Here is a 13,174-nt window from a genome sequence, read left to right on the forward strand (position 1 = left end):
GCAGTTTCAGAGGAAAATGTTTAGCACTGAACCACAGGAGAGTCGTCAGTGGTCGCGGTTACAGTACCTGCGCCAGTGGTGGTGATCAGTTTGGGCTTGCTGCGTGCACCGTCGCCCTTTGTTGTGTAGGCTCCCACAGTAACTGAATATGTGGTCTCAGCCTGCAGCTCTGTGATGATCATTTCCTGTGAATATTCAGATCTTAAGTCGCAGGACACACACTTGCTAATATACAGATTTCCAAATACAAGCAAGGAGTGAGATACAAGATGAAGGTATGTGACGTCAGCACACACATCTGAAAAAACACAACAGACACATTCTCTTAGCTGTACCTAAAATTGAGGCATGCTTCCGGGGAAAGGAATAATCTCGATCAGCTAAGTAAATTTCTTGGCAAAGTGTATGTTTCTTTTGTCTGTTGCAAACTATCTTCGTTAGTAAACGCCAACAGATTTCACACCATTAACTACTAGTGTGAGTCAAGGATTCCATCAGCTGTTGTCTAAATATCTTACAAAGCTGAAATGACCCTCAAGGTCTTGAATTCCTATAGTGCACAAAGGACACATGCCATTCATGCAGAGGATAACAGCGAGGGGGGGGGGGGGGACACAATTATGTCAAGTTTAACTACTCACATGTTCGGTAGAATCATCATATTCCCACTGATTATGATATCAGAATATGGAGAGAAAAGAGACAACAAATAAGGCCAGGTACAGACACTAGTCACTGGTGAGAAAATATACACACAGTTTGTCTGCAACCACCAAATAAATGTGTATGTTGTTTAAAAAGAATTAACAATAATCAAATACAGACTTGTAAGTAAATATGTGCACAACTTCTCTGCACCCAGGAGCATTTTAATTTGTGACACAGCAGTTTAATGGTAACTATTTTTTAATTTTGTTGAATTTTTGATATGACATGATGAACGCAAGCTTTTTTTCCCCCCACTCCAATTAAAATGCTTTTCTGTAACATCTGCAGAGGTGAGAGAGAGGAAGCGTACTTTGTGTGTGAGAGATGTGGTGGCTGGTGGAATAGGGCGTACCTGGGCATCATCAATCAGGATGTCCTTGATGACTGGCTGTCCTGTGGGCTCCCCATTAACCATCCTGACATAGTGCACCTGGTACCCTCGGATCTGACCGTGCTGCTTGGTGGGCATCGGTGAACGCCAGATCACTTTAATTGATGAGGAGTTGACAGCCTCCACCTCAACTTTACGAGGTGGCCCGCTAGGAACTGGAGGAACACCGTGGGATAGAAAAAAGGTCAAAATTATAGAGAACCCCTTCGCCTTCTTTTTATTTTGTTTCCCAAAAGCCGTTGTGCAAAATGCTGCAGTGACCAAAAAAATCACAAAAGTGCAGCAAACTGCAACAAGCACTGCATGACATCAATATTTCAACAATGGTAAGGGGGAAAAAACAACAGCAAAAACAGGTCTGATAACTGACCTAATCTTGAAACATTAAAAATGGGTAGAGTGGATTTCTAAAACATGGAATAAAAATGTGTTTTGCCAAAATAGAAAAGTGGAGCCAAAGAGGGGCTTCAAGTGTTTCAAATACTTGAAGCACTACAATAATTTTGGCTATGGTGGGAGGAAAAAATGAATACAAAAATGATTCTATCACATGAGGGGAGAAAAAAATAGAAAAAATGGCCTTCAAAAATGTCTTCCACCTTTTGTTATTCCCACTGTCCAGAACTTGTCCTTTTGCCAAGTTCCCAAAAAGTGAGTAATACAAAACTGCTGCCGTTCAAAAACACTGCAGAGCATATTTTAAAAATGACAGTTGGGACTGGAAGTCGTAGGCCTGCAGTTGAAAATGCCATACCATGTGTTGAAATTGAGCAGCGTAGAAAAAAGAAAAAAAAAGGTGCTTTTGCAAAGTGAATCACAGTTTGTGTGGGTAAAAAAAGTATACAGTCCAAAATGGGTCTGAAAGTATTACATGGTGACAGTCACTTCTATTAGAAGCAGGAAGAAGAGGTAGAAAAGAGGAGGGAATTGTAGATATAGGCGAGGTTGTTAGTATTTGACGGGGTAGGTTAAGAAGGGTTGGATTTTCAGCTGGAGCTTTGTTTTAGCGAACACATACCATCCTCATCTGTGCGGATGAGCTGTGGAAGGCTTTCCGGTCCTTCCCCGACATCTGTGTGAGCAGTGACCGTCACACGGTAATCTGTCCATTTATCCAGGTTTTCCAAAAGGTACTGAGTGCTTTCTGGTGGGATGCTGGAGATTTGACGAGCAGTAGTGTCCTCCCCTTCGGTCGCAGCGTATTGGATGGTGTATTGCGTTATGATCCCATTTTGTAATTCCATTGGGGGTGGCCGCCAACTTACCAGGATGTTGGTGGAGCTGGGGCTGTGGCACTTGACTTCCTGAGGTGGGCCTGAGGGTTCTGGTTGATATGTTGGGTTTGGTGCAGGTGAAGGGTTTTTGTTTGGTCAGGCCGTTCAGTGAGTTGGATTTTTTTGTTGATAAGGAGTTTCAGTTTGGTTCGATGGGGGTGATGATGGTGGAATTGACCAAACAAAGGAAAAAAAGAGGAAAATAAAATGACACAAAATGATGAAAAAGCAAAGGACTTATGTGGGTAAAACAAAAAGTATATTAAATCAAGGAAATAGAAAATATAGACAAAACAAAAAGGCAAAAACCAACACAAATGCGTACACACTAATGATGAATGGAAGGTGCTGATTGGGAAAAGGACAGCTTTAACATAATGTAACCTACCTTTGTTATGAAAAAATATATTAATATATATATATAGATAAAAAAGGGAAAATAAAAATATTCTATTAATGAGATCATTTAAATTCTAAAATAAACCATTCCAAAATAAATGAAGTTATACCTAAGACAAATTTGTCAAGCAGTTACCATCAATCCAAAAACATAAAGGTTGATGCTTTACTATTTGAAAACAGAAAAATGTTATATTTGTCACCAACCTTTCCGAAGCCTGTTGGTTTGTGGTAAAAGCCTGATTGTGCAACAGAGAACTTCCCAAGGAGACATGACTGATTTATTAGAGTCTGATAACATTGGCATGCACTTTCTGATTTCTTTCATCATTTACCTCAGAACATACATCTGGGCTGAGTTTGAGATTGTATACCCACCTGATCCCTGCCCTTGGCTTTCAGAGACCTCAGATTTATGTTAATGTGCCAAGACAAACAGTTTAGTGTTTTCCCCGTGTGGTTTAAGGAGAATCATCTGACTGTAATCAAATTGAGTCAAACTGGATTTACTTTGATTTGATAACAGAATCCAATTTTTCCATTTTGACTTGTTTTATAAATCTGGGGTCTTTTGGGGTGAACATATCCCTAACTACAGAGACAATACTTGCTTTGAGCTTTCTATGATATCATTACTCCACAAACCTCCTTGATTCTAATTGTAATTGAATACAAACATCAATAGCAACATTGGGGGAAATCCCAAGTGGTTCTTGGCAGTGTAGCTACATAGAAAGCTCATTTTTGAAAATTCTCTACTCTCTTATTTTTGGCTGACATGCAATGTCATGAGACAAGGCTTCCTGAAATGCCCTTTCACATATGAAAAACAGTTGGGTAATTCAGATGTGGGCAGTCGTGTTAATAATGCACGGCTTCATCATTCATTTCAGTCGAGACTGTTTTCGCACAACAAAGGTGGAGAGGGGTAGTTTTTGTAACCTTGTCTCCGGACTTGACAGGAAAGCTTGGGGACGCTATCCATGCAACCTCTTCAAAGTGAATACTGCATGGTCAGGTAACACTTGTTTACGATTTCAAATGTTTACATCTTTTCAAATGCATCAGCCATTTAAAGAAAAGAACAAATAATCACTATCTGTGTTCAAAAACCTTTTTGACACCCGTGTCAATTTTTGGGGCGATTTTGCAGCACACTTTAATTTAGAATGCATTTGAAAATGTGTTCCTTCCCAAATAGTTTAAACTCTGTCAGATAAGGAAGACGACCTACGTGTCTGTGGCGTTTCTGCAGAGATCTCGTTGGTATACGCTCCGACTCCGTGTTTACTACGTGCAGCCAGACGGAAAGTGTACGTCGTGAAGGACTTCAAGTCTTTCAGCAGGTACGTTGTCGTCGGCTCAAAGCTGATACGCTTCTGCGGAGAAAGGTTCACATGTGAGCTTTCAAAGAACGGCAAATAAAAGACGGCAAATAAAAGAAGTAATTAGTATGCTGCTTTCTGAAAGGAATATAACATTTGACTCTATAATGTCCTGGCAGTATTTTGTAGGGTTATGTACAATGGTGGCACATTATTGGTTTGATTATTGACTGCTCATAACTAGTTTCCATAAATAAATGTTAAACAATACTGGACTAGTACATTCTGAAATGTAATTGTTATATAAGAAGATATACCCATTTATTTTTTATTTTTTTTAAACACAAATTACATTAGACCCACTTAATCCTACATATTTGGTATTATATATACATATATATTTATCTCTCTCGCTCTCTCTCTCTATATATATATATGAATATATATATGTATATATATACATATATATATGACTTATCAATTAGTACTATTGGTGTTGGCATTAGGAAACCAGATAAAGAATGTTCTTTTTATGAATGTACATACAATATTACAGATGATTCCATGACGCAAGCAGACTACTACTTGGTAATGGATTCCTGTGTGATTCAGAAATGTTGTATTTGTTATAATATAAATTAAATCTAATGGTAGGCCGACTTGGGTCAAGTCAGGAAATCATTACCTCCTCTTTGTCATCCCTCTTCCTGTACATAAGTTCATATCCTGTGATTTGATTTTCCTGTCCAGTCTGTGTTGGGGCAATCCAAGACACTAAAATACTTGTTTCTGATTTGGCTTCTCCTTTGAAGTCGGTTGGTTGGGAGGGAACTGCAAGTGGACAGTAAAGAGATTCATTTATTTATCATTACATCTTACACTATTCATTATTATCACAGTCAGAACGGCACAGATGCCACTTTGCACTGAGATATTGCTACAAAAGACACAGAGTCCATGGTTACTTCACGAGGGGAAAAACAAACGTTCACAAGAAGTAAACAACTGAGCATTTCAACTTGCAAACAAATACAAAACTATGTTGAGAAATAAATATAATTTAATAAATATAAATGAGAAAGCCAATTTTGATGTTTGTAGAAATTCTGAAGATGATCATGGGATCACAACTATAAACCTCTGATTAGGATCAGTGACAAAAATAACGTGGCTTCAAATTGTTTGCGGCACTCCAAGTGTAATTGTGGAGTCTGAACATGCGTTAAACTTGAAATGTGTTCCATTCTAGATTCTGCGAATAAAAACCAACCATGCTTACCTCCGGTCTTCGCGATTATTTGAAGGTCTGGTGAAAGAGGTCCATCGCCCACTGAGGTGTAGGCCAAGACCTTGATGTTGTAGGTCTTATTGGGGATGAGGCCCTGGATGGTGACAAAGTTTGCCCCTCGAACAATCTGCTTCTCCCACTGGTTGACGTGAATGGAGGAATCCATGGTGTAGTAGACTCGGTAACCCATGATCTGCCCGTTGGCCTCCTCTGGTTCATCCCAGTGGATGACCGCTGTAGTGGTGCTCAGCATGTGACCTCTGACTTGCCTTGGTGCCGTGCTGGGCGCCTGCTCAGCTGTTTTGGCGTCAATGCTCTCACTGGGGGGCCCCCGCCCGATGTTGTTCACCGCCACCACCCGAAACTCGTAGTCCGAATAAGGGCTGAGGCCTCCCACGCTGTACCGAGTGGTGGCCACGCCGTCGATCTCCTTGTACGAGTCCTCCGAGTACTTGGACTTGTGTTGGATGATGTAGTAGGACACCGGTTCCGGATTGCCAGAGTCCCACGTCAATGTGATGCTGGTGGCGGTGCGCTCCGTCACCACAGGAATGCCAGGATCCTTGGGCAATGCTGTGATGATAAGTATGACATAAATATGAATAATAATGCAAAGTATACAGCAACGGTATACCTGTGGTTACATTTATTTCATATTATGGGTCGTAGACACTTTATTTTAATTGGTAGATGGTTGAATTATATTGATCACATTCATTTTCCATCCCATTGCACTTGACACTGGTTATATACAGTATATCTGGAATCATAAGAGACTCATATGATGTGTGCCTTCTAATGAGTGGATCGTTATTTGACTAACTGTAAAAAACTAAAGTTGCGTATGAATTTATGTGCGAGATTAAAGGTCGGCATACCCCATGTTCAACTGGGAGGGCTGTTGTCGTTAATCTCGGATTTCCCAGTGTTGATCACTTAATAATTTAACAGTTAGATTTATTGCTTTAATTCCCCACGCCGTGGCAAATGGCAAAATATATCATGGCAATAGATTGTCTTTATATGCCATCTCAAGTATGCTTCTGGGGGAGCTTGCAGCCAGACGGTTATATTGTGACTAATATTTCTCTGTTATGTCTAGGAAAAACAAAACTGAGGGTGTGTATGCGAGTCAGTCCCTTGTGTGCACGTGGACATGGCGGCACCAATCTGGGGTATCTTCATGGCACGGCTGCTGTGTAGATATGATTTCACTCAGATAAGTACCAAGCCAAGAGAGGACACCAAACAATACTAGCTCCGTTGTACAACCCTCTCCCCCACCCCCACCACCCCCCCCCCCCCCCTACCTACCAATCGCGAGAGATAAGAACTTCACTATATTCTCGATCTGACACCTAATGCGGTGAGGCTGGTGCCGGGGCTTGTCTCAAGCTTTAAGGAATCCTCCACAGATCAGTTACCGTGGCGGAGACAGTTCAATTACTTTCTTTAAAGCACAGCACATAGTCTGTGCTTGGATATTCTCTACTAATATATTATATGCATGCAGTTAAAACAAAATAAAAACAAAAAGACATATTTAAAAAGTGTGTCTATATACACACACATGGGCACACGGATATCCATACACATTTATTGTTTAACTGCATGCAGAATTATCCGAACTGAGTCCGGCTATAGCCTTTGTGTATGTTGGTACTGTGGGAGCTGCTGAGCTCACTGCTCTGCCTTTGATTGTGAAGATGCACAGCTTTACCTTTCACCGTGATCTGCGCCACAGCCTCGATCACCCCCAGGGTCGACATGGCCACACAGGTGTAGTTGGCCGACTGCCGGACGTCCGTGAGCTCCAAGACGTTCCGTCCGATGGGCATGTCGTCCTCCGGCGTGAGGTCTTCTGCACCCAGCATCCACTTCACATATGGCATGGGAGAGCCCACAGCCACACACGTGATATTGACACTGCCGCCTGGCATGATCTCATTGTCTGTGGGTGGAATGGAGAATCGTGGTGGCACCCGGCGGACTGAAAAAGACAAAAGGTGGTGTGAAAACCCAGAAGCCCTGGCAGAAAATGGAACTGAATCCATTTTATATATATATATATATATATATATATAAATTCTGTATTCTTCTCAAATGTTGCCAAAAGAAAACTGACTTTTAAACATTAGATTCTAACATAAGCACATTTTTTAAAGTGAAATTGTAGAAGGAAAATTAAATTGGTTTCTAGATATATGCATGGTGAAGGTTAGGAAAACACATTTGATCAAAGACTTACATATTTCAATGGTGAATGAACAACATGAGCGCCATGCATTTACATACTGCATCACCATCAGAACAGATACGCAGAACTACACAAAGTGCTGGAGAGTCGACAGCACTCCGCAGTTGTATGCAAAGAAACAACTTTTCGGCCGCGCGCTTCCAGCTGATGTGCGATAATGTGCCTCCTCACATTCTCACATCACACAAACATAGATAATACCCAGATAAGGTGCACGCGCATCAAAGGAGAATGTTGTTCCTCTGCAATGTTTCGGGTCATTCCAAAGCAGAAACTAGCGCTGTCAAATGTTAATAAAACGTCAGAACACAATCACCCTCAACATGTCTCCCTCTCCTGCCTTTACTTTTAAAAGTGGCTTTAGACGAGTGAACTCTGCCAGCCAGCTTAAAGGATTGAAAGTTAAAAGTTATGCATACTTTCTTTATGCTTTATGAATTCAATGGCCATTGAAAAGTCTGACGCTCATCACAATAGGACCAATGATGCCCGCCCTTAAAGCATTTTACTGGGCTCGCTACACTTCTGTTCAAATCAGTGGAAAGCATGTGAATGAATCAAAATCAAAATATGAACTGATGTTTATTCAAATGATTTCAACATGACTGCAGGGCTCGGGACAGTCTCAGATAAAAGGCTGAGCGGGCTTATTCAGACTGAAGGTTCTGAATGTGACTTTGCCTTTAGGAGCATTTCAAGGATCTAGACAAGCCACACGTTTATTTATAAGCTGCTCCAAGACAATTGCATTGGCAGAACATATCGCTGAGAGAAGCTTTTTCAACTTCTCATTGTTTTTATGATTTATGTACATCATAACTCATCATTTTTATGCACGTGATTAGGTGTATAGTATACTTGTCTCTTAATGCTGAGGGTTTAGTCTTACTAGGATTTTTGTAACACTGAATCCTGTTTTGTGTTTTTTCAAAATAGTATCAAGTATTATTTTATCTTCATCAATCATGTATACCTCCATGAATATTGATTTCAAACACATCATTTGACAGTGCTAGCAGATACATATCTCCCCCAAAATATCTTTAAAAAAAAGAGAAAGGTAACATAAACGGCTAAAACGTCAAAGAAAAGGTGACATTCTTGAGTTAACTTAAATGTATAACATGTATAAAGCACATGGAAGGGCGTCAAGGCCTTTTGGAGGGGAGCAATAGTCCGCCATGCATACAAAAACAAGATGTGACTCGGTGAGGCGACCGTGTGAGGGAGTCAGGGGGAAGAGGACTACGAGGGTAAAATAAGTGCGAGCGGGGTCGGAGGGAAGACGTGGCAGCACACATATTATTCCTCCTCAGGTTGTAATTGGGTGGATATTAAAGTTTGTCTAAATGAGGACGGGAAACAGACGGAGACTACCGGGTATTGTTATAAAACATTTAGGGAGAGTTGAAGGTAAAAGTAAAGTCAGTGTTACTGCTCATGGTCTTGGAAATAGATTACCGTGAGCGAAGTTAGTTCATTCATTCAGTTCTTTAGTGAACCTTAAAGATGTTCAGGAACATGTCACCTTCAAACGCGTGGAACAGCCTCTACTGTACTTCCTGTGACTCTAAAGTCGTTATTGGAGGACAAATGTTCAACGCACTTCCTGCAGGCTGCTTCTAACTCAGGATCCCATTCTGTTGAGCAGCTCTCCAGAGAGGAAATCTAGGGGAACTGCTTGCATTATTAAATACAACGTTTCTCTCACTCAATATTTAATTAATATCCAATTGGATTATACTCCCCACAGACATAATATTATCGTGCTCATTTGAATATCATTACATTTGTCAAGTCTCGTGGATGACGCTCTAAATACGTCATTCTTTCATGACTTCCTGTGCAGAAACATCCGAGTCAGAGGAAGTGTATAATCTTCGAGGGCAAGGTTATTTTAATACTTTTTACAGCTTCGTGCTTGACTTTAATGCCCATTTCAACAAAGGAATGATTTTGCTTTCACATACTTTTATCACTGAGAAGCACCGCAGGGAAAATGTGAGAGCAGTGATGCATAAATGGCTCTATGGAGGGAAAGATTCAGTGCTCACATGAATCTATGTACAACGGCACTTATTAGGCCTAGAGCTCAATCAGGGACATCTGCATGCTTGCCTCGTACGTCACATCATTATTTTCTGTAAAAAATAATTGACTTATTACAGTTGTATTCATTTTGTATCCCATTGACCTGCTGTGTGGTGAGTCATCAAAGAACCCAAGCAGGAACACTGACAGGGTGAGGCAGGGTTGCCAGGTCTGTGTGATAAAACCAGCCCAATGGCCAATAAAACCAGCCCAATATCAGAACTCAAAATATGCCCGTGCCAAACCATATACACTGCTTTTAAAGTGTGTGTATGTGGGCGTGTCCCATGTCCATGTGTGTACGTGCTGATCTGGAGTCAGTTTGGTAGGATTTGGGTATAAATAAATTATTTCATTTAAAATATGGATTTTTATTTAAAGATATTCATGTAATTTGCATGCAAAATAGGTCTACCCGAACCAGCGGACAAAAAATTCAACCCGCGGCAACTCTTCAAAAGTAGCCCAATTCCGCGGGAAAACCGCGGACCTGGCAACACTGGGGTGAGGGTTCGGGTAAGGGCAGAGCAAAAGGGGATGACCAGCTCAAGCATGAGGAGGTGACCATGCAAATAGATCCTCAGAAATGTGCAAATATCGTCCCGACCACCCCGCCTCAAAGATGCAAACATGCACCACCTGTTGGGCACTCATGCACTCTGACAAAGACCAGGGGCATTCTCGGTGGCAACATGAACATTGAATGAGTGACAACGATTTAAAAAAGTGATATAAAAAGAAATACTAAATAAAAAAAAGAGAGAATTTTTTTCTTCTTTTTTTCCCGCAAACAGATACAAATATTTATGTTTTGTGTTGTGTTCAAAAAGTTAAAACACACCAACCTTCTCGTAGCTCTGAGGGATGTAGGGACATTTGATGCAGAAAAAAATTAAATCAGGAAAGGAGAAAAACAAGGGAAACACAGAGAGAAAAAAGGCCATGTTTTAGGTGTTCAAATACTACTTAAACAATTCAAAGGACCTTCTGTTGCCAAGGTGCAGGTCTCCTCTTGTATCTGCCTGGTTTCCAGATTAAAAAGCCAAAGTCTGACCTCTGAGCTCAAACATTATGAATAAGAGAGATTGTTTACTTAATACAAATTATGCCTAAACTGTGTGGTAAGCTTATAATGATACATACAATGTATGTATTTTGCTTATTATGTATTGTATATGATGTTACTTCCAGAAGCTTCCACAAGACTATTGAGCATTGTATAATTTATTTGAAAATTACCTAAAAGAATGTGTACAAATCTACAGTATCTATCTGCTCCACTTATTTATAGAGAGTGTATAATACTTGACCATCCTGGAAGAGTAAGTGGGTTTTATACATTCAATATCTGTGCGAGTAAAAGTGAGAATCTGAAGCTAAAGTCGCACCAAATATTGTGACTCAAAAAGAGTGAAAGATTACAGCCTCTATGAAAAATTGGTTACTCAAAGCGAGCCACTGCGGCAAAAACTGTTTAAAAAAACCTAAAACTATGTTTTTACACGATATTACATATGGAGTAGGATAATGTAAAAACGACACTACTCTATATTATAATGCCTTTATACCAGTTGTAAGTATTGATTCGTCAGTAAACCTAGTGGTTTAAAGCTGTCTCTTTTATGTTGATCAATAGGGAGAAACAGGGGCCAGAGAGGAGCTGCTGGGGAAAGAGTTGGGAGTGATGGAGGAGGGCCGGCCTCCCTTTCCCACCTCCGACAGTCAGGTTTGAGAGGCAATTAGTAGATAAACACAGCAAGCAGTCGAGTCATGGGTGTTAGACTCAGGATTATCAACAAGGACCAGAGACACATAAGAGCAGATACCGTAGGTTCACATCAGTGCAGGTAAGTCAAGTGCAAAATGAAAATAAGAACCAAAAGAACCGAAACAAAGCATACTTACAATGGCCTGACGGGACATGGCCCCTGCCGACTTTATTGGCTGATTTAAAGGTTACTCGTGAATTTTAAAGAGAACATTCATATAATGTTTGATCGAAAGCGTGCCAGTGTTGTCAACATGTGTTTTCCTACCTCTGACATAGAGATTTGCTGGGGCAGAGTAGCGGGTTCCATCGTTGTTGGTCGCCACACATTCATACTTCCCCTGGTCAGACTCTTCGCTCTGCTCTATCTGGAGGGCTCCTGGTTGGGAATAGCAAACGGGGTTGGGGAGTATGTTTGGTTAACATGTTGTTGTTCCCATCATGTTCACAAGCAAACTTACAACAAGAAAAGACGTTGTTCAACCTCAAGGAGGCCAACATCAGCCCCCTCATTTCTAGTTTTGCTTTGTCCTGTCAAGCCTGAGTAGTTGGACAGTTTGAGGAAAGTTGAAATTAAACAATATCCAATAAACTGCATCAATGAAATGCTACGTTCTTGCCTCTTTTAATTAAAACTCTATATTTTAAAGTGTAGCCCCCATCATTATCACAGCCTGATCCACTGGCTGAGGACTGTGTTACCCTACTATAGTTCAGGGATAGCTGCAAACGGTGATCATGCAAAACATTGTAATACAATTTAACAGAGCTAAAATATCGACGAGGGAAAAGAATAAAACACATTGTTCAAATCCAAAAGAAAAGAAAAAAGAAATAATACCTAAGTTATCTTCTGTCTATAATACATTTACCTTGTTGATGACCTCGTTAGAGAAAAAGCCTGATTGCTTATAGGTTAAAGGATCTAAAAAGACCCTAATCCTATCGCCAATGTTCAAAAAGAATGTCATCATTTCACTTTGAAGAATAGGGGCAAGCCCTTCAATATACAACATGTCACTGGACTGGTCAATATGGGGATGAGTGATACTTCTTTAGGGAATCATGGATCAAACAAAAAAAGGTTTACAGTATAAGAAAGCAGCATAACAAGGGAGGACAATTAAAAGAAAGAAATTTAGGTATGAATTTTAGCATATTCAATCACGGATCAGGTGTAATATTCACCTAATGGAATATTTTGGGACTTCATCTCGGTGAAGTAAGTTTAAAAAAAGGCAGCCCAGACAAAAAATTTAAAAATGCTGCTCATAGAGGTGGAAAAATGTTAATTGAAGTATTATGTAAGGCAGAACCAACATATAACCCTCAATAACAAAAGTTTTGACATGCAAATCTTGGCAAGAAATGTATGTCGGCACAACTTACAACCTTCTGACAACCCTTAGCTGAAAAATAAAATGCAATTGTATTAGAAGACAAAATTCAAAATATCGACCTGAGCCGACAAGAAGGTAACCAACCACTGCTTTAGCTTGTGAAAGCTACAAAAGACACCCAGAAAAATCCACCAATGGGATCAGCAGTGTGGTGTCACATGACCCAGGGAAAAATGGCTTTATGCATCAACAACTCTCACACGGCAAAAATGAGCCAATCGGGTCCTCGCCAGACTCTACTGTTTGCCTTCCCCAAACCCTGAAGAAAAAAAG

The 13,174-nt window shown here is 40.4% G+C and overlaps 1 protein-coding gene across 7 annotated transcripts in view; it reads right to left on the reverse strand.

Moving 5' to 3' along the window:
* The window catches only part of LOC130211454 (receptor-type tyrosine-protein phosphatase delta-like), a 255,394-nt gene that overhangs the window by 32,601 nt on the left and 209,619 nt on the right, over positions 1-13,174 (reverse strand). For 6 of the 7 annotated variants that reach the window (XM_056442153.1, XM_056442151.1, XM_056442152.1 and 3 more), the window contains 9 exons: positions 11,770-11,880; positions 7,106-7,375; positions 5,377-5,958; positions 4,783-4,928; positions 4,007-4,151; positions 2,118-2,423; positions 1,061-1,254; positions 642-668; positions 68-185 (listed from right to left, as the gene is read on the reverse strand). In XM_056442153.1, coding sequence (XP_056298128.1) covers positions 68-185; positions 642-668; positions 1,061-1,254; positions 2,118-2,423; positions 4,007-4,151; positions 4,783-4,928; positions 5,377-5,958; positions 7,106-7,375; positions 11,770-11,880 — 1,899 coding nt within the window. Of the gene's footprint in view, positions 1-67; positions 186-641; positions 669-1,060; positions 1,255-2,117; positions 2,424-4,006; positions 4,152-4,782; positions 4,929-5,376; positions 5,959-7,105; positions 7,376-10,578; positions 10,820-11,769; positions 11,881-13,174 lie in introns of those variants that run through there. The other variant, XM_056442155.1, reaches the window with a different exon arrangement.

The sequence above is a fragment of the Pseudoliparis swirei genome, chromosome 21 (genome assembly GCF_029220125.1).
Source record: "Pseudoliparis swirei isolate HS2019 ecotype Mariana Trench chromosome 21, NWPU_hadal_v1, whole genome shotgun sequence".
Taxonomy (NCBI): Eukaryota; Metazoa; Chordata; class Actinopteri; order Perciformes; family Liparidae; genus Pseudoliparis; species Pseudoliparis swirei.